Raw genomic sequence first — 19,714 nt, forward strand, 5'->3', positions numbered from 1 at the left:
AGAAATAAAAAGGAGTTTCAGAGGGAACACAGCCTGCATGGTCTGGTATTACTGAATGATGAATAAGTAAAATCTGACTAAAAATATTGTTGTTACATAAGGCAACATGGTTCTGCAACCTGACTCAAGTTCAGTAAAGAACAGTGTTGCACATTTGCTCCTTAATTCCCAGGATCCTTTTTTTTCCTGCCAGTGAATACACAAGTCCTTGATATTGGCTCAGCTCTCAGGTTGAGGCTCTTAAATATCCCTTTTTTCATAGGGGAAATATTGCTAATCAATAATCCATTATCATTTCCAGTTGCAGAAGGAAGAGAGAACTTTAAGACTGAATTAAATTTAAACAGACACATGCAGAATTTCATAAACATCACCATTATTCCATCAAATCTTCGAGAGTTTAAAAAACTTCCTTTTCTCTTGGAATCTAACAGCAATATTTTAGATCCAAAAATACAATGAAATCTACAGGACAAAAGCATCACCTTAAAAGTAATTTAAAGCTTTCAGAAATTCACAGCAATTTGGTTTCCAAATCATCTTTTGTTTACATCACTTCCTACAATAGATCTATTTTAATTTTCCTCACAGAACTCTTTTCCTGCATTTTCATATGTATTTCAAAGTGATAATCCAAAAACACACAAAAAAGCTTATGCAGAAAGATGTTCAGAAAGTTCTAATGAGTGTTGCCTACCTGTTAACTTGATATGTCCTGCTTCATCAAGCAAAATGCTGAAAATTAAAATTCACATTCACCAAAACACATAAAGAGCAATGTTTACATATAGTTACTTTAAATAGAAGTTAAAAAACATTATATCCAACTTCTCTTATTACTTTAATAAGTGAACATTATTTAATTTAAAGAATATATTTTTTTATATTTTATATTTGTTTACATAGTCTAGCAAAAATGTATTTAATTTTTTGACATCACTACAGTGGAAAAGGTAAAGCAACAAGCAAAATACACATAAGAGTGGTAAAATACATTTTACTTTACTTTTCTGGCTTCAGGTCCCTGTACACAATTCCCAAGCTGTGAAGGTGATCCAAAGCAAGGGCCAGTTCTGCGAGGTAGAATTTCACATCTTCCTCTGTAAACATAACCTAATAAGAACTGTATAGATTTACCTTCTGATCTTGTCTTCAGTTTTTAAAACTGCAATCTAAAAAAATATAGTCCTGTCTGCCTAAATTTCAAAATCAGCCTCCTAATTCATGAATTCACCCAAGAGAAATTATTTACTAATACAGGTTAATTATAAACTACACAAAGAACTACCTGTAATATTTAAATAATAACATCAGCAGTTACTGCAGAGCTTTAGTTAACTTTTAGGTAATAAATTTAATTGTTATATTTGGTGTAATTAACCACCAGCACTCCTTCTGGCACAATCCTAAAAAGAGAGTTTTCCACTGCATCATAAAATTTAATGATTTAGCTGCTGTATTGGGTGACTGTGAATTCACATTAACAATATTTAAGAAATATTTAGGAAAGAAAAAAATAGAAGTAATTGAGAAAAAAGCATGCAAAAACAAAACACTGCTAAAAATAACAATGACAATTTGCAGTGGGAGTTGGAGAACCTGCTCTGCTCTTAGGAAAAAAAATAAAATTCAAGAACCCTGGTGAGACACTGAAAAACTGATGTTGCTTATAAAGCACGAGAGAGATGCCCTTCCAAATACTCCACAGGTTGCTTCTAATTTAACACACAGAAATTGTAGCTGCTTTGGCTCTTGTCATGTTCTACAAATTACTGGAGAACCTTGAAATCTTTAAATTACTGGATTGAATGTGAGGTTTAAGTGAAATATTCCCTTATTTGTTGAAAGCAGCAGGAGTAAGAGGTGCAGCCACTCTGCTGCACAGGAGCTGCCTAACAAGGCTTAAATTAAAGTCCCTGAGCTCCCTGATTTAGAGCTGCCCTGATCTGTACTTTGAATTTTACATATGTAATCTGGTCCAGGGGCACAGAAATATTGCCTCATTTTCATAATGACAGGGGTTAACCTTGTAGGAACAATAAAGCTGTTACACCACACAGTGGCACCTGGATTTCTTTGAAGAGCACTGTGGATACTGGTTTGCATCTGCATCAGAAAAGCAACAGTAATGTCCTTACTCCTTGGATGGCATTACTCCTTGGAGCAGCCAAAATGCAAATCTCAGAACACAATGATGCTAAAGGGCAAACTCCCATCTCCCCATAATAATGACATTTAAAGCTGTTCCCTGTGTCAAATTAAAGGTGATGCAAGTCAACTTCATTAAACATCACCAATAAAAACTTCCTTACGTGCTCATCTCACTTCCACAGCTGAAGCTCTTGTATCCACGTTGGAGTTTAAAGACCAAAGTCTTTCAATAACATCACAGTAAACCAAATTCACTTAAAATAATCCTTGTGAAATGCCCTGGGGAATTTCCCCTCATGTGCACTGCCCACTGGACTTTGGAAATCACCTTGTCTTCCCATCACAATACAAAAACTTGATTTTTTTATATCTAGGTACACAGCAAATATTTAAAAGTCACCACAGAAGGTAACTGAAGTCTTCCAAAAAAACACATAGAGCCTCAGCAGTGAGAAAACTTGACAATTAGGATTTCTTTATTCCCAAAGGGAACCTCTTTCAACCCCCAGCAAGTGTTATGATGGACAGATTTACATCCCTTAGGTAACTCTTAATCTCAGCTGCATTCTGGATAATCCCAGCTGTGTTGGTGCAAGAGAATTCTTCTTCCTGCTCTACCAGAATTTCCTCTATAATTACTCAACAAAGCTTGACCTCTTTCCTACCTACTGCTCCAATAACCTTTGACAAGTTGGCCACTTGAAGCTTTTAACAGCCATTAATTAATTTTTGAGCTCAATTCTTAGACATTATCACTGTTTACCAAGCTCAGTTTTCTTATAGAACTTAAAACCAAAAATCCCTTTAAATTCTTCCTTCTCTTTTGCCTGTTCCTAAACTAAAATCTTGATTTTTACAGAAAGTATATGGGAAAAAAACCCCAAATTATCTCATGACCTCACATTCTGGGGATAAACCACCTCCTTCGTGCCATGAAAAAAAAATAAATCAGTCAGATAACATTGTTTTCTCATCTAAGAAAGTGGCTTTTCCTGTGCTTTAGCAATGTAAGTGGATTTACACTGAAAAGCTCAGTGAAAACACTGAAATGCTCTCTTACTGTGAAGCTGTTGAGCCATTAAAAATTTAGATCTCTATAAAAGGTTTGCAAAAAGAAAATAAGAGTCCTCTAAACATGTTCATAACACTTATGGTAACATGTGATAAATATTTGATGGGAAATGTTTAAAAAAAATAACAACAGGCTGCATCACATTCCATCCTCTGAGGATTCTCTCCAGAAAACAGAAAGAGAAATGAAAAATTCAAGGTCTAGTTGTGTGTGAGAGTTTTGGGGGAGAAGAGGGAGCTCCAAACCACTCCATGTTCACATTTTGTGGGATTAAGGATCAGGATTTGTATTCCAGCCCCGTGAAATTTTACAATGCAGCAGAAATCTCCCAGGGCTGCAGGATTCCAGGAGCACCTCAGCTGACTAAGAGCAGGAGAACTATAATATCCCCTTTCTTCAGTGCTAAATATTCATTTACTTCAGTTACGTTTCCAAGCAACAAAACATTTTTAGACAAAAGAACTGTACTTTGCAGATACCAAATTAAAACTTAGGCTACTAATCAATACACACTCAGGTTTCTTAAGGACAGAATATATTCTAGAATATGTAAGGAAAGCCCAACTAAGTTATAAAAACTTGAGTGTGACAAGAAATATGGGGGGGAAACAGCTTTAAAAGGCAATCTCACATCAAGAAAAAACAACCTCTGTCTAAGAGTAGAGTGGAGATAAAATGTTAGGTACTTACCTCTTTGGATAATCGTGTGAATACATCTCCTCCCCTGAGAAAATCCAATATTAAATAGAGCTTCCCTTCAGTCTGAAAGGCTTAAAAAAAAAAAAAAGAGAGAGAATAAAAATCAATAGTTGTGTGACAAAGCTGGTCTACAAAATAGATGAGTGATTTACAACCAGGAAATTTCAGTCACAGGCAATACTTTTGTTATGGAGCTGAAATAATTCAGCAGCACATGAGGTAATTTATTGAATGATTCCTCACTTCTTCACAGAAGAAAATCTTAGTCATGAGAGATGATTAAAATACTGCTCTTTCACTTCTCCTCTGTCAAACAGGGAAACAGCAAGGATGTTAATTACTCTGGTTTCGTTTTACTCAATGAAAAGCAAAAAAAAAAAAAAAATCTCTGCTGAATTTGTAAGAATTTGCCAAAACTTTAATTTCAGGAGAACTTCACCTAAAGCTTTTATACAGGTGTGTATTTACATTCCTTTTTTTTTTTTAAGCCCTGTGATTTAAAGTTACCAGAACTTCACTCGGACCCTACAAAAAAATGAGGAAGAACAAGAGCAGCCGTGCCTTCAAGTAATGAAAGAAAGTGTAGCACAAGAAAAAAAAATATATATACCCACCATAGTGCAGTTTGACGATAAAGGGATGATTTACTTCTACTAAAATGTCCCTCTCCATTTTCGTGCGAACTCGATCCCGAACTGGGGGTGAGAAGAAAAGAAGAGCCCAGAATGAAACAAATACATTTGGTACAAGACAAACAGAGCAGAAATGGGTATGTGGAAAGGCTTTGCTGTCTAAAGGAATATCTTTCCTTGTACTTTATTTCTTTTTAATGTTTAAGTCTCCTTCAAAAAACACTCAAAACTCTATTTCCTTCCCTGCCGCAGCTTCCTCATTGTCATCATTTTCCCAATACATCCCAGTATTTGGTGATAATCCACATTACTTCCCAGAAAATAAGCTCCCATCTGGATTTCAGCATCAACTTCTGAATTAATTATCTGTACTGAATATATATTTTCTTATACTTTTTCCTCTTAAACTATAACAGTCCCTATTTACACACAGTGGACTTGCACTCATTAAAGTGTCTCCTGAAAGCCAAAACACTCCTGGCTCTGGTTCCCAGAACGAGAGGGAATGACTGAATTTTAACCACAGCAAAGTTTGAACATAACAAAAGAGAAAAGGAGAACTGTTTATGAAATTAATTTGTTTTCATATAAGGAAAAAAAAACCTAACCAGAATTAAATAATGCAATTTAATACTTTGAAAGAGTATTTTTGACCACATAATTAAAGCTACCTGGCCAGGTTTAAAATAATTCTCAAACATGAACTCACAAGTCAGTCTGGAAAAAAGCTACTGGTATGAACTCACTGACAAACATTAAAGAAACCTTTTAAAATACAGGTGCACTGAAAGCCATGTTTTCAAGTTTCAATTCAGACATACACATACCTTTTAAAGAAGCTTTTTTCAATACTTTCATTGCATAAAGCTGCCCAGCATCAGGACCAATTATCTTCCTCACAAGGAAGACCTGGCAAGATAAAGCCCATGTTTAAAATTACTGCAAGCTGAGTAATCAAATATCAACTTTCACAAAGCATTTGCAAAGCTCCTATTAATTCCAGGCACTTTTCAGTGTTCTTTCCTGAGCCCACACCTTCAAGGAAGAGCAAAATTGCATTTCCTTAATCAGATTAGAGCTGCAGCAGCACCAAGCTCTTTGAATTATCACAGTGGTCAGAAGCTACAGATTCTTTCCTTATTTACCAAATAATCATTTACAGAAATTTGTTTCTTTCTATCATTTTCTTGGACAAGGACAATTCTGGCTCCTCTGCCACGTCCCAAGAGATTTTTTTTGTAGTTTAAGACCCAAAGTCTCAAATATGGAATGGGTTTGATTAATGAATTCTGTACAAGTGGTGAGATGAAAGCAAGGAAACCTCATCATTTAAGATCAAAGCACCCTTTCCCTCTGGAATAGCAACCCCAACAGGTTTTTCCACTCTTTTCTTTCCAGGAGAGTTTTAAAGATAGATGGAACATAACTTGACACTAAGAAAAGCCTAATATGAAATAAAATAACACGTTCCAAATAGAGGAATCTCTACTAATATTCAAACTCCTGGGTTTTTCAATTGACAAAATGGCTTGGTAGGTGCTTCTGTTCTTAAACTGCTGTTCTTTTAAGAGCAATTATTAGTTAAGAGGAATGTTTCTGCTGTAAAAAACAATGTACAAGTCACAAGAGAGAGCCAAGAGCTCCCCAAAATTGCCTCTCTGATCTCACCTTATTCACCTTTCATTAACACTGGATTTATTTACACATATACTTTGTTAGAAATTATTAATTATCTAGAAATTGTATGTATTTTTAACATAATCCTGTCAAATTTTCCATTCTGCAATCAGAAATTCAAACGCTGTCACTGACTAAATTGGACAGGGTTGGAAGAGGGTTGTTTTTATTTTAAGCTCTGGTTAGAAGAAAAATGTCATCATATTTCAAGGTTATCAGGTCTTTTGTTCTATGAAGTTTTGCCCAATGACTGACCTACAGCACTGCTCTCCTCTCAGGTCATGTTGATGCTCAAATAAAGGGAATAATTTGAACACCAGCAACTAAGAAAACATCTGTAGATGAACACAATCACAATTACACAAGTAAATGTTAATAATAAGCACATACAAATATTTCAGTGCTTGACAACTAGCAGCTTGTGAGGATGTAAGGACTGCATGTACAAGTTACAAATTTTAGCTGATAAGGTCCAAAACAGCTGCCACTGAAGACAACTGAAGCACCACTGATTTATTTAATTTGCAGACCAAGTCTCCATAGCCCCACATCTGCCTTGGAAAGTTATCAAAGGAGGAAGAGAGAAATTCAGTGATGGACAAGTTTAACCCTTTATTTCTGTGGAAGTGTTAAATCCTGCCCTGATGTCAAAAACAGGTTGCAGCAAACCAACCTGGTGTTTGCCAAACCCAAAGGAAGGGCCCTGGGAAGTGGGAACTGGAAAGGGAAAACAAAACACCATGAAGGCAACAGCCACTGATCTTCCCTGTTTGTTTTCTCTTTCCAATGGAAAGCAACAGAGATACAAAGATCTCTGGTCAGTCACCACCCAGCTCCTAAAGCTGGTTCCTGAGCCAAGCACTGCCAGGTTTCAAAAGCCTGAACTTTGGGAAGTAAAATGTGTCTGAGTCAGGGCTAAGATGTGCTAAACCCTAAGACAGCTTAGGACTTCTCAACTCAGGAGTAATAAATATATGGGGCCTTTTAGGTTCTGACAATGAGAAGTGTATGGGGGAATTGGCAACCAACATTAGCAGATAAAGAAATCTTTCTTAAGCTGTAAAACATTAAGAAATATTTAAAACATTAAGAAATATTTCTCTGTACTATCACTTATTCACAGAATGCCTTCCTAATGTCTGGTTTTTTCCTCTCATTCAATTCCATGCAGAGGTTTGTTCCTGCTTAAACACACAGAACCAGCAGAAGAAGGGGAATATGGAAACATATGTAAAGCTGACAGACTACTTTGTATGTGCTGTAAAAGATCTAGTTTGAGTCTGGTTTTAAAAAATAAATTACCTTCTTATACACTTGGATTAATATTTCAACTACTATTGTTTCAAACTAGTGACTGAGATATTAGATTTCATTTCTGCAATGTGACACCAAGTGGCACATTACAAAAAGAAATTATTGTAACAAAGTTGCCATGTTTCTTCTCTTTGCTATTTGAATAATTGTTCACTTAGTGTCTTTAAGCTGCAGATCACTTGACAGATACAGCAAAATGAAAAACCTGAAATATGTTTCCCAGGTTATTTTATCATCTTACCTTTCCAAATGATCCCTGTCCAAGAACTTTAAGTAGTTCAAACTGTGCTGGATCTGCTTTCTCACATCCTTCTTTCACGTGGTGTGTAATAGGAATTTCTTTCACGCTTCCTTCATCCTGTTGTTTCAAAGCAAACAAAATACAACAGTGAACAGGCCTGGATTAACCAACTCTTGCTAGAAGAGCATGTAAATACTTGGGGGTTTCTCTTGGTTTGGTTTTACCTTAATAAAAGATTGGAAATTCTAACAAGGCATAAAAGAAAGCTGTTCAAATGAAGAGTTTTCCCATCCATCCTTTCTTAAATAGATGCATCTAAAATTTCTAAACTGAAACAAAATTCTCAAAGAATGACCATTTCCTTTTGCCAGAAATATTTCAGCTACGGCAAAAATGCATTTTTTTTTTCCCCATGAAAGGGATAAATGTACAGATTTTTCAACCAAGACTTCTGTGCTTCACTTCTCTTCAGCAGCCCTTAGTTTTCCCAGTGATTACTCTTCTCATCTTTCCCTTTCCTGAAATAAGTCTTAATGAAAGCCAAATTGAATTTCATCATTTAGGGTAATTATTGCTTTTCACGGCAGCAAATAATAACTCTGGCCATCCATTTGTAGCTTGAGGAACACGCATCGTTTGGAGACCAGAAATAAAATGTGAGTCATCTTAAAGACTCTGAGAATTCTTGTACCCAAGAGAAGAACAGCTCTGGGTGCAGAGCTCCTGGGAAGATTATCCTGTGTGGAGACCTCCTTCAGGAGGGTAATTCTGAGCTAGGTGAGTGATTTAATGTTCTGTTGACTTTTCCATGTCCCTCTCGTCTTGAGCAAAGCAGCTCCAGTTGTGAAAAGACAAACATTCATGATGAAAACAAATCTGATGATGTATTGCAGCTTTTATGGTGTAAGAGAAGCTGCTGGGAGCCAAAACGAGTGAGATGGCAAAATAAGCACCCTTGAAATTCAAAATTACGTGCTAAGACCTACAACAGCAAGCTCAGCTTGCACAGAGAAGGAACAGCACCTCTCAGTCCTACACAGAACATCAACAAACTTCTTGTACACAGCCCAATCACAAAAATACTCCCACCTGATTTGCAGTACTTCACCTTTGGGGCATCCAAATTATTATTAACTGTCTCCTAAGCTCTCTTTAAGGTCTTCAGCCTGACAGATTCTCTTAGCAGAGACTCAGAGAAACACCCAACCAACCTCCTGAGTATTACTGTTCCTGGATGACAAGTGCAAACAGCACCAGAAAAAGGTCTGACCACTTGATGAAATGCTTGCTTTTCAGACAGAACATCATTCTATATTCATTCTATATAACATTTCTATAGTCAGGTTCACTATAGAAAGTCTTGCTGCCCAAGACTGTGAATTAAAACTCATAATCAGCTTTTTCAGGCTTGATACAGAAGCACCTGGATGAAATTCTCTAAGTGGCTTTACACAGAAATTCAGTCTAGAAATCAGATCACCTAAATTCATACATACTTACTGCAATAATTAAAGGTAAAAAAAGAGGCAATCATCACACTGCATTAACTGCCTCTGCCTTAATTGCTTTGTTTGTCCAGAGGGAAAAAGAAAGAGTTCAAACACACATCTTAGTGTGTTTACAGAGTGTAGTCCAGCACACGAGTCCTTCCCCTCCCCTCTATCTCTCATTTCACTCTCTTTCTGGGAAAGGCCTGTTTGTTCTGCCTGCTTCCCACACAAAGGTAGGTTTGAACACAAGGCACTGCTGGAAACAACGTTAATTCTGTAAGTCACACTCCAAACTACTTTATTTCCCTCTCTGGTCACAAAACCCAGCTGACAAACACTGAAGATCCAGGGTAAATGTCCCACCTTCATCTCCTCCATCCATCTTGGTGACTATGCAAATATGTAGTCAGAGCAAAGATGCACCTATCTTTTCATTTTCATCTATTTTTTTAAACACTGCCTAATTTAAGGCAGGTAAGAACAGCAGCAATTCAAGTCACCTGATGAAAGTAGCAAGTTGTCTAATTATACACCAAGTTGTACAACAGACTTAATGGCTGGTTCTTCCTAAGAAATATGTAAATACTCTATTTAGAAGCCTTTTTTCTTCACCATCCTAATTTGTATTCCTAAACACTGGGAACCTTTGCATGAGAAAAGCTCTTTAAGAGTTCACCCTCTCCGGTGTTTATCACCCACCTCGAGTCATTAGCCTGTGACATCACACGTGGTTGCTGCGGAGACTGAGAGTATTTCTGAATGTGAACTCGGGAGAAAAATGTTTTCCATGCAAATAAAGACTAACTTGAGATGGATGAAATGAGCTATTTTCTTATAAAAAGTGTTTTACCTTCACAAGAGATGTCTATGTAATTTCACCTACTTAACCAGCATTAAGGTACTAAAAACTGGCACGACTGAAGTATAAAGAGACCTCGACAAGAACCGAGCAGATAAAGAGCTGAACAGCCACCAGCCAGTTTCATTTTCATTTTCATTTCTAGTCTGGTCTCCACAAACGGCAAGATTTGGTTATCTGATTCTGTGCTCTGCTGCTCGAGCAGCAGATTATTTCTGAGCTGAGGTACCAGCTCCCACCCAGCCTTGCACCAGAGGGAACTGTTCCCAGCAGGTTCTCCAGGAGCCAAAGTGCTCAAAGGAACACCGGGTGGCTTTGTGCCACCTGACTTGTTCCAGCCTCTCTGGGATGTGGCTCCAGCACCCGACAAACGAGCTCAGCAACATCCTCCTCCTGGTTGAAGAACAGTGAAAGACAGAAAAGACAGACAAGCCGCTGCTCAGCTCTCCCTGCTCCATGTGAGGCAGCTCTGACACTGTTTATTTACTGCTCCACACCAGGAAATGTCCAGGCACCACATGGCTCTATCCCCAAGAGTTTATTCTCCAAATCCCTTACTTACAAAAGTTGTTGCAACACAAAGCAGTGGTTACAGCTGGCAGTAAGATTTACTTATAGAATCCCAGACTGGTTTGGGTTGGAAGGGACCTTAAAGCCCATCCAGTGCCACCCCCTGCCATGGGCAGGGACACCTTCCACTAGCCCAGGTTGTTCCAAGCCCCATCCAACCTGGCCTTGGACACTTCCAGGGATGGGGAGTCCACCACCTCTCTGGGCAAGAGATACCTGACACCCTCTTTATGATTTTGATCAAAAACATCGGGACGGTTGTGTTGAAAAATGATGTCCAATTTTTCCTGGCAAAGTTGGGTGTTTCACCACACACAGGATTAGGGTGAAGTTTAGTCCCAGGTTTAGCCAGCACACAGAACACTCACCTTCAGCATCTCCCAAATACACCCATCATCGAGGCACTGGACAAAAATCATGCTCAATAGGGCTTATCTGGGGTATTTCTACATAAAAGCAAAAATTAACATACTGGTGTAAAAATTAATTCTGTTCTAAACCAGCAGGAATTAAGGACCTTTGAGCTCTGAAGGTATTAAAAACACAAAGGAAGAGCACATGACAGTGTAGCAAGAGCAACATGAAGCATCTGTATAAACGGTTCAAGGGTGGCCTGAGCATTTTCTGAGGCTCTCCAGCACACGGAATCTTTCCATAAAGCTCCGCCTCACGCAGCAGATTTTCCCAAACAAGTCACTTAAAGCCTCTACCCAGGCACTAATTTCCAAAATCATCTTTGAGACTGAAGAGTCTCTTCAGATCTCGGTCAAAGAAAATGATGGGTTCAAAAGTTATTAGAGAGCAGGGAACGCATACATTTTATTTCCAAAGCGAGTTACGCTACTGAGTGTCTGAGGTGAACAGATACCAAACACACTTACGTGGTAGGAATATGGTTCACCTTCCTCCATGGGCTCATCTGCCATTTTAAGGCCATTTAGCTGGAGAGGGGAAGGAGAAAAAGAAAAAAAGAAATTAAAAAACCAACATTAAAACACAACAATTCCAAATTAACAGAGTTCCTCATTTGACCAATTTACATTTCAGAGCACACAAGTGAAAACTCATGTTCTTGTTGCTCTAATTTAAAACTGTAGTTTCAAACAAACACTACTACTGAGTAGTTATATTTAGCATCTCCCTTATGTATCATTTAGCATATCCCTTTGTAAATGCCATCATTATTATTATGTCAGTGTTATTTAATTGGAATTAGTTTAAAATTCCTTCTTTAAAAGCTATAGACACCATCCATACAAGATGACACTCATATAAAATCCCCGTTATGCACAAAGTTTGTGTACAGATGCTTTTCAGAGACCTAAAACCCTAAAATCTCATGATGAAAATTAATTTGCTGTTTGAAGAGAAAAGATTCACAAGCGATTTCAAGCCTTTTTGAAAACAGCAAGTCCAGGGCTGCAACAAAAAAAAGTTTAAAAGTTAAAGCTCTCCCTAAGAAACAAACAATTCAATGCTGAAACTGTAAAAAAATACCAAACCTCAGAAATATGAAGGATGTGCTCTGCTCAGACATGCAAAGCATTAATTAAAAACTGGAAATACCTGACAAAAATGGGTGAATCCCATTATGGATTTTGCTAGTAAAACCTGCTACTTTATATGTGAATTGTTCAGCACCACTACCTTTATGTGGCACAGATCTCACCACAAAATATCAGAAATAACAGAAGGAAATTCAAACAATATTTTTTTTACTGAAAGAAGAAGTTGAACCATTAAGTTCTTAGACTGGGTAATGACTTCTTTGTTGTTGTTGTACTTCTGAATTTATCTAAAATCCCTGCCTAAGATACCAAACTATGGGAATTGGTAAAACACAGGACTACAGAGACTCTGGAAATGCCACCCAGACCATGCCCCTATTTAAACCAACCCCCAAATGTGGATGAACAGGAAGGGCTGGAGAGGCAGGTTGGTACCACCCCAGCAAACCTCAACCACTTCCACTGCTGCTGCACACTCCTGATTTTAACTGGAGCTTTTAACAGCTAGTTCATAAATTAATGACTTTGATAAAATTAAATCTCTAATTTTTGCGTCAAGACACCAGCACTTATTTTTGGATTATATCCTCACCCAGTTTAACCAAGCCCTGCTATGTTCAACCCATGTTCATCATCCATCTCTCCTGTATTACCCTCCTTATTTCTAAAAGCCTAAAATCACTCACCCATTACCCTGAATTGAGAACCCAGTGTTACAAATTGGCATCATTTATTTCCTTTTTTTGCCCAATTTTTTTTTTTTTTTTCCAAATTAGATGCTGGGAGGGGTGAGACACCCACTATGCCTTGTTACTGTGTGAATTAACTCAATACATCACAAAAAAATACCAAATTTCAGCCCAGCTCTGACCTCCAACCTCACTTCAGATGATGTCATGTAACTTCTTTCACAGTATCATGAGATTACACTCAAGTGTGAATTCATGTGAGACCCACCAAAATGGTCCAAAAAACTTATCTGGACCTAGTAATAAAAGGGGTTTCCACTCAAGATCCTCATTTGTCATTCACTGACTTTATTTTGAAGCAAATTTAGTGTACATTTCACCTTTATTTATTTATGGTCAGTATTTTCCAAATTTTGTTACATTTTATCTCAGGAACCAACACTTCCAGCCAGAAGAACTGTGCATACACTGAAAACAGCAAAACAGGCAATCAGCCACAAAAAATGGGGGTTTGAACCCAAAAATCAGTGTGTTATTTGATCTATTTTGTCCCTGAGCACACCATATAACCATACTTTCAACCTGCTGGCAAATCAAATACACTAAGTTATTGGATTTTTTATGGCAGGCAATCATCTTAATTAACAATTTCCTATTGTACACTTTTCCCCTTCATTGTTGCTCCTTGGATTGTGTTTGTTTTTTCCTGCCCAGTCTCTCTCTTCCGATACAGACTGGGACACCTGCCAACTTTTACTCCAAAGAATTTCATGTTCAAGGGCATGAATCTACTTTTATTACTTAATATAACAACTACACTTCTGCCTTATTTCTTTGTGAACCCTGGTCACTGTCCATTAAGAAAGAAAAAAAAAAAGTAACAAAACACAACAAACATGTTGGAACTCAAGTAGTTTTAGTCATTCAATTAAAAAAAGTCAATGGCAAACATTAAATCTCTGCTGTTCAATTACTTATACTGTACAAGTTGCAGTGACTAGAAGTTTCCACTGTCCCCCTTATTAGGCAAAAAAGAAAAGTGACAATTAATACTTATTTCCCACCTCTGTGGAAAGCAGATACAAAGTTCAGCTTCCTCAATCAAAGTGCAACTCCTTTTACTGATTTAATCATGAATATTTATGCACAAACATACGTAGAACACAACTATTTTCACCTCTAAGTAATTACTTATACTACTAAATATCTATGAATGCAAAAACTTAAATTATTATTAAGCAGTAGAAACACAGATCTCCATAAAGAGAACAGTTAAAGAAGCCAGGCTATGATTCTAAAGAGATTCCTTCATCCTTGAATCATTTTACGGTTCAGTGCTGCCAGAGTCCTACAACCAACTGAACATTTTAAATATTAACTTCCATGAAAACACAACCTGAAACTCAGACATTTAGCAAACAGTGACAATCTTTCCAAATGCAACTTTGGGAAATTACAGAAAGTGCTTCACATTGTTGATTAATATAAAATAACGAAAGAAACTATGTCAATAGATGAGTTCTGAGCTTAGGTCGGACCCCCTGGCAGGTAAGAACTTACTTTTCCAGAGGTGCAGGTTCAGGGAGCCAATGCTCTGAGTCCCAACTGCTCCTGATTTAAATAGTTGCCCTGGATCCCATGACCAGCCAGGACCAGACCCCATTCCCTTGGGAGAATATCCAAAGGGCGTTGTGGGCTGCTAAAAGCCTTACCTACTATTGCACATGTTTTCCTTTGGATAATTACAGAGGAATCCCAGTGTTACCAAAGATTTGAACCCTCTTCTCCCCCCATATTAAGGATGTTTTGGTCACTTAGGTGGTAAATGTGTGATGGTTTGGCTGAAAGAAGCCAAAGGTCAGCAAAAATGCCAAACCACAAGGAAAAGCAGGAGAAGGTGTAAAGCTGGTTCATCCTGCCCTGTTCCTACAGGTCTTCACTTAGGAATTCAAACAGAATTAAAAATGTTCTAGAAAAAGCAGAACTGGGAATTTTATCATCACACAATTCTTAGAAGTGGAAAGCATCTTCCACTCCCATAAAATCTTGGTGGCTTCAAACAGGTAAAATTCTACCTAAGGATTACCAAAAGCTCCTGATTCCTCCACAGTTCCTCCTTCCTTTTGAGAAGTCACTGCAGCAACAGCAGACCTGCACCTTAATTCTCCCAAATGAACACAGGACTAACCAGTTCCCTTCCCCACAGACAGAAGTACCACCTCAAACACTTATTTCAAAATATGCCAGTGGAAGCTTACATTGGAAACCCCAATTATTTCAAAAAGACTTTGAAAACAAATCCTTTGAACAAAAATCCTGTTAGGACGATTACATTTGTTCCTCATTTATTCTTAATTACATTTATAGAGAGTTTGAATCATTAACTTAATTAGCAACACACTGGCCTACTGAGTAATTCCTGGGATAGCTCTGAGGAATTTGAGGGTTCTGTGCACAGCCAAAAAGGTGAGGGGTTCTATTATGTTTTTTTTAAATATCTAACAGTCAATGTGAACAAAACTGAAGCTTAAAGACACATGATCTTCCTATGAAACATCCCCAACTCTTCGCCACTATTCTCATGCACTCTTTAACACACCAACTGACAGAGGAAGATAAAACAATCTGCCTTATAATAAAATAAATTAAAAAAACTGAAACCCATAATCAATTACGAGGGAAAGTTTTAAAGCTCTTTTCCTATGGCAAATAAATCATACATTCAGCCAGGACAGCACACCTTCAGCAACATATAATTACTGGTTTTAAGGGAACATTTTGATCCTTCCCATTATGAGATATCAGAATTACGTGTGCCTCAAACTAGTTACAGCTCTGACAAGACACAAACCTGACCCCAAGCACAGGGATCACTAAATTACTAAAGCACTTGAGATCCTTATGATTGTAACTCCAGAATCAAAGGGCATAAACCAGCCAGTCTCAAAATCATGTTTAATGGCAGGTAATTCTGGAGAAGGGTAAGACTTAAACTTGATGGAAACAACATACTTCAAATTTTATTCTTAATGTAGTAAAGAAGTACATCTACATAAAGACCAAAATTCTATATAATATGAATTAACAAATCACATAATTCCTTGGATTTAGGGTTATTGTGAAGTCTCTCCAAAGGTATCCTGCAGGAAAGCAAGGTTAGCCACCTGCAACAGCCCACTGGCTCCTCTTAGAGCCCAGAACACCACAGTACATTTCTAAAATTATCTTTAAAAGTGGTATTCCAGACCAGAAAATCATTATTATTGCATTGCAGCACTTCTCAATGCATAAAGACACTCATTGTTTTCCCTTTAAGAGCATTAATGCGCGTACTTTTTTTTTTCTTTTAAAGGCAACTTGTTCTGAGAAGTCTTTCTAAAATTGTTGCAGTGGCTGAGGGCACTTCATTCAAATTAGGGGCAGTACTTTTACTTTCTTTCCTTAAGGTAACACCACGGGGTTGTGGAGATTTTCGGAGATGCACAACTAGGTAGCTGAGTCATCCACGTCACTGCCAGTAATTACTCACAAAGGAGTTATGCAACCCCCAACACTGACAAAATTCAGTGGCCTCTGACAGCCCAGGCTCCCAACATGCTCCAGAGAGGATGCACTGAAAACACTGCCCGAAATCAAAGATGTATTTATTTCAACTGGCACGGGCAGCAGCTCCTGCACAACAGCAGCAGAGCTCAGCTCCTGAGCGTGCCTTTGGGAGGGCACCAACTTTCAATGCAGCCCAGTTTGCCAGCAGAATATTTGAGTTTTCAGGCACTTTGCTGTTTCAGCTTCGCCTGCCTTGTCACAACCAGGCAATTAAGCAACTGGTTTCTGAGGTACTTCTTGCAAAAAGAAGTATTTGAGTGTGAGGTTGCATTTATGCAATTCCCAATATTCCTGGATTGCACACAGCATGTGCTTACGTCAACTACACAGTCCTGTGAAATGCAATCCTCCCTGTCCAGTGGGCAGAAAATACCCAAATTACCATATTCTGCCCAATTCCAAGTACTTCTGCACTTCATGCAGCTTGATCAATAAAATGTGAACAATTATTTTCCTGTTTCTTTGTAGACTGTAATCACATTTTAATAATCTGCAACAGCTGATTATAATCAACACCCTCACGCCTATTCTTACTACCATGAAAATGCTTATTAATCCAATATTCAGAAGGAAAGAAGTTCACTGGATGTTTGCAGCTTAAACAGCATGACACCAACTCTTCCTACCCGGGCTTAGGGAATTCCCAGAGTCACAAAACTCCACAGGTGACAGGCACAGGAATACAAGGACAGACAGGAACAGCACAGTGCTCAGCCCCAAACCCTCAGCACTTCAAAGACCCTCCCAAAAAAGGGCAGAATAATCCAATCCTAAATTTCAATAATTTCTTCCACAAGTTCATGTTGTTACTGTGACTTGAAGGCAGGAAACAAATTTTGGTGCTTCAAGATCACATCCTTCCGTCGCCAACTGTATTTACTCAAGTCAACACAAGTGCTACTGCAAATGCACTTATTGCTAATAATCCTCAATTTAGTCAACAAGCAAACTCCTCAGGTTTTTCCTATTCCACAACAGATGAACACCAGGAAGCACAAGTTAATCTTCAAAATAAAAACCTGTTTCACAGTAACTCTGCTGACTGCAGTTCCAGCAAGGCCCAGGTCCCCAAGATCTCTCTGCCAATACAAGGACTATGGGCTACAGTTAACTCTATAAAATTAAAAGTGAAACTCCAAACCAAAATTCATTTTAATGTAAAATACGCCTTGGTAAATCCCCAAACCACTTGAATATGAAAATCCAACAAGTGAAAAATACAGCACATCCCTGAGATGCACTTATGGAAAGGGTTATGACAGCAAGTATTGTTGAGAACAACAACAATGTTCCTGAAGAACAGATCAGCAGGACCAAGAGAGTTCTCAGACTTTCACTAAGTTTCAGACCTCAACTACAGCACACTATTTTTACAAACTGTAAGGCAAATAAATAACCCTTAATACTTCTGCTGACTTTCTAATCCTGTAGCTTCGCTAACATAATTAGGATTTCTCTAATATTAAGGTACAGGGACTGCATCAAAGTATTATTAGATCATTAGAATATTTTAAAATATTAAAGCGTAGCAGCCACAGTGTAAAAATGCATGTCCAGTAATTATTGCACTTGGAAGTGGCACTAAAAAAACCCAAATATTAAAAACGCTAAGAGATTTGGGTTTTTTCCCCTTTATAGGTATGAATTTTTAATCAGAGCATAAAAATTCAACTGGACATCCTTTCACTCCTCCCAAAACTCTACCTTACCCCTGTTCTGCACACTTTGTACTTAGACGTGATTTTGCCACAGACCTTTTTACTTCCAATAAGGTCTGCTGCATCCCAGAAAGCGAGTCTGACCAGTTTGAAGCAGCTTTATTTAGATAACATCTTTTGTGTGTCTAACAGACCTCGGTGCAATCTTTTATTTGTCATACCTGACGATACTCGATACGCAATCCCACGCTTCTGATTTCAAAGTGCAAGAGTTTTAACACCCGAGCACCACGTTCTGCTGAGGCGCAGAGATCGTTGCAACACAACCAGCTTTACCTTTTTATTTCCTTTTAAACAGCGTCTGGTGCTTGCTGATGGAAGCACTTCGAGTGCTAAGCAATACCGAGGAGATGTTCCCCGGTTTTTAAACACGTTTAAGCATCCAGAGCTCAGTGAGGCACTCCTGGCTCTCTCTGCTCGTTGTGTGCGTGATAACTAAAGTATGGTTAGTTATTCAGCGTTTAAGCATCCAAAGCTCACTCAGGCACTCCTGTACCTCAGTCAGGCACTCCTGGTTCTCTCCGCTCGCTGTGTGTGTGATAATTAATGTACAGTTAGTTATTCAGCGTTTAAGCATCCAAAGCTCACTCAGGCACTCCTCGTTCTCTCCGCTGAGAGAACGTGTGTGTGATAATTAACGTGTAGTTATCCAAGGAGGAGGCAAAGGGACCTCTCCGGCGACAACCTACCTGGACGCGCAGCCACGGTAACACGCGCAAATATTCAGCAGAACTTAAAGTAACTTTCCACGGCCACCAGAGCGAGTTCGCGCGGAGCGGGGCCGGACACCTGTGACACGGGGGGGGCTACACAAAGCCCCGGCCTCCCCGGCCGAGTCCCGCTACCCCCGCACGTGTCCCCGCCCGCCCGGGGCAGCGCCGGGCCCGCGGCCGCCGCGGGGCTCGGAGGCGGCTCAGCCCGGCACGGGGGCGGGTGGCGCGGGAGGGCCGAGCGGGGCCGGGCCGGGGGACCGCGGAGGGCCGGAGGGGGATCCCGGAGGAGGGCGGGCGGGTGGTCCGAGGGGGCAGCGAGGCTCGGCCGCGGAGCCCCGCTCGGCCGGGGCAGGCCGGGCCGGCCGCAGGTGCGGACGGGGCGCGGGGCCGGCCCGGCTCGTCCCCCCCCCCGCCCCGCACTGACCTCGGCGCCGCTCACGTACAGCTCCATTTTGCGGCAGGGCTGCGGCTCGTCGTCCAGCGGCGCGCACGGCACCATGTCCCGGCTGTGCGGGCGCGGCGGCTCAGCCGCTCCGGGGGCCGGCGGCGCTGGCGGCGGGGCTCGGGCGCTGCCGGCCGGCGGGGGCGGCGCCGCGCTGCGCTGCCCCGCGCACGCCCCCAACATGGCGGCCCGCGGGGGCGGGGCCTGCGCGGCCCCGCGATGACGTCAGGGCGGGACGGAGAGAATCCCCTGCATGGGCGCGGGGGGGGGCGGGCGGTGACGTCACCGGTGCGGCGGGAGGGAGGGGCCGAGGGGAGAGGGGATGGGGGGATT

At 39.9% G+C, this 19,714-nt stretch overlaps 1 protein-coding gene across 3 annotated transcripts in view; it reads right to left on the reverse strand.

Annotated features, from left to right (window-relative positions):
• The window catches only part of RPS6KA6 (ribosomal protein S6 kinase A6), a 36,451-nt gene extending 16,973 nt beyond the window's left edge, over positions 1-19,478 (reverse strand). For 2 of the 3 annotated variants that reach the window (XM_032701827.1, XM_032701826.1), the window contains exons 1-8: positions 19,364-19,478; positions 11,587-11,646; positions 7,787-7,903; positions 5,382-5,463; positions 4,537-4,617; positions 3,914-3,993; positions 1,007-1,113; positions 698-735 (exon numbers count right to left, since the gene is read on the reverse strand). In XM_032701827.1, the coding sequence (XP_032557718.1) occupies positions 698-735; positions 1,007-1,113; positions 3,914-3,993; positions 4,537-4,617; positions 5,382-5,463; positions 7,787-7,903; positions 11,587-11,646; positions 19,364-19,438 (640 nt within the window). In that variant the 5' untranslated portion in view covers positions 19,439-19,478. Of the gene's footprint in view, positions 1-697; positions 736-1,006; positions 1,114-3,913; positions 3,994-4,536; positions 4,618-5,381; positions 5,464-7,786; positions 7,904-11,586; positions 11,647-18,915; positions 18,935-19,363 lie in introns of those variants that run through there. The other variant, XM_032701828.1, reaches the window with a different exon arrangement.
• Between the last annotated feature and the right edge of the window lie 236 nt (positions 19,479-19,714).

The sequence above is a fragment of the Chiroxiphia lanceolata genome, chromosome 14 (genome assembly GCF_009829145.1).
Source record: "Chiroxiphia lanceolata isolate bChiLan1 chromosome 14, bChiLan1.pri, whole genome shotgun sequence".
NCBI classification, from domain to species: Eukaryota; Metazoa; Chordata; class Aves; order Passeriformes; family Pipridae; genus Chiroxiphia; species Chiroxiphia lanceolata.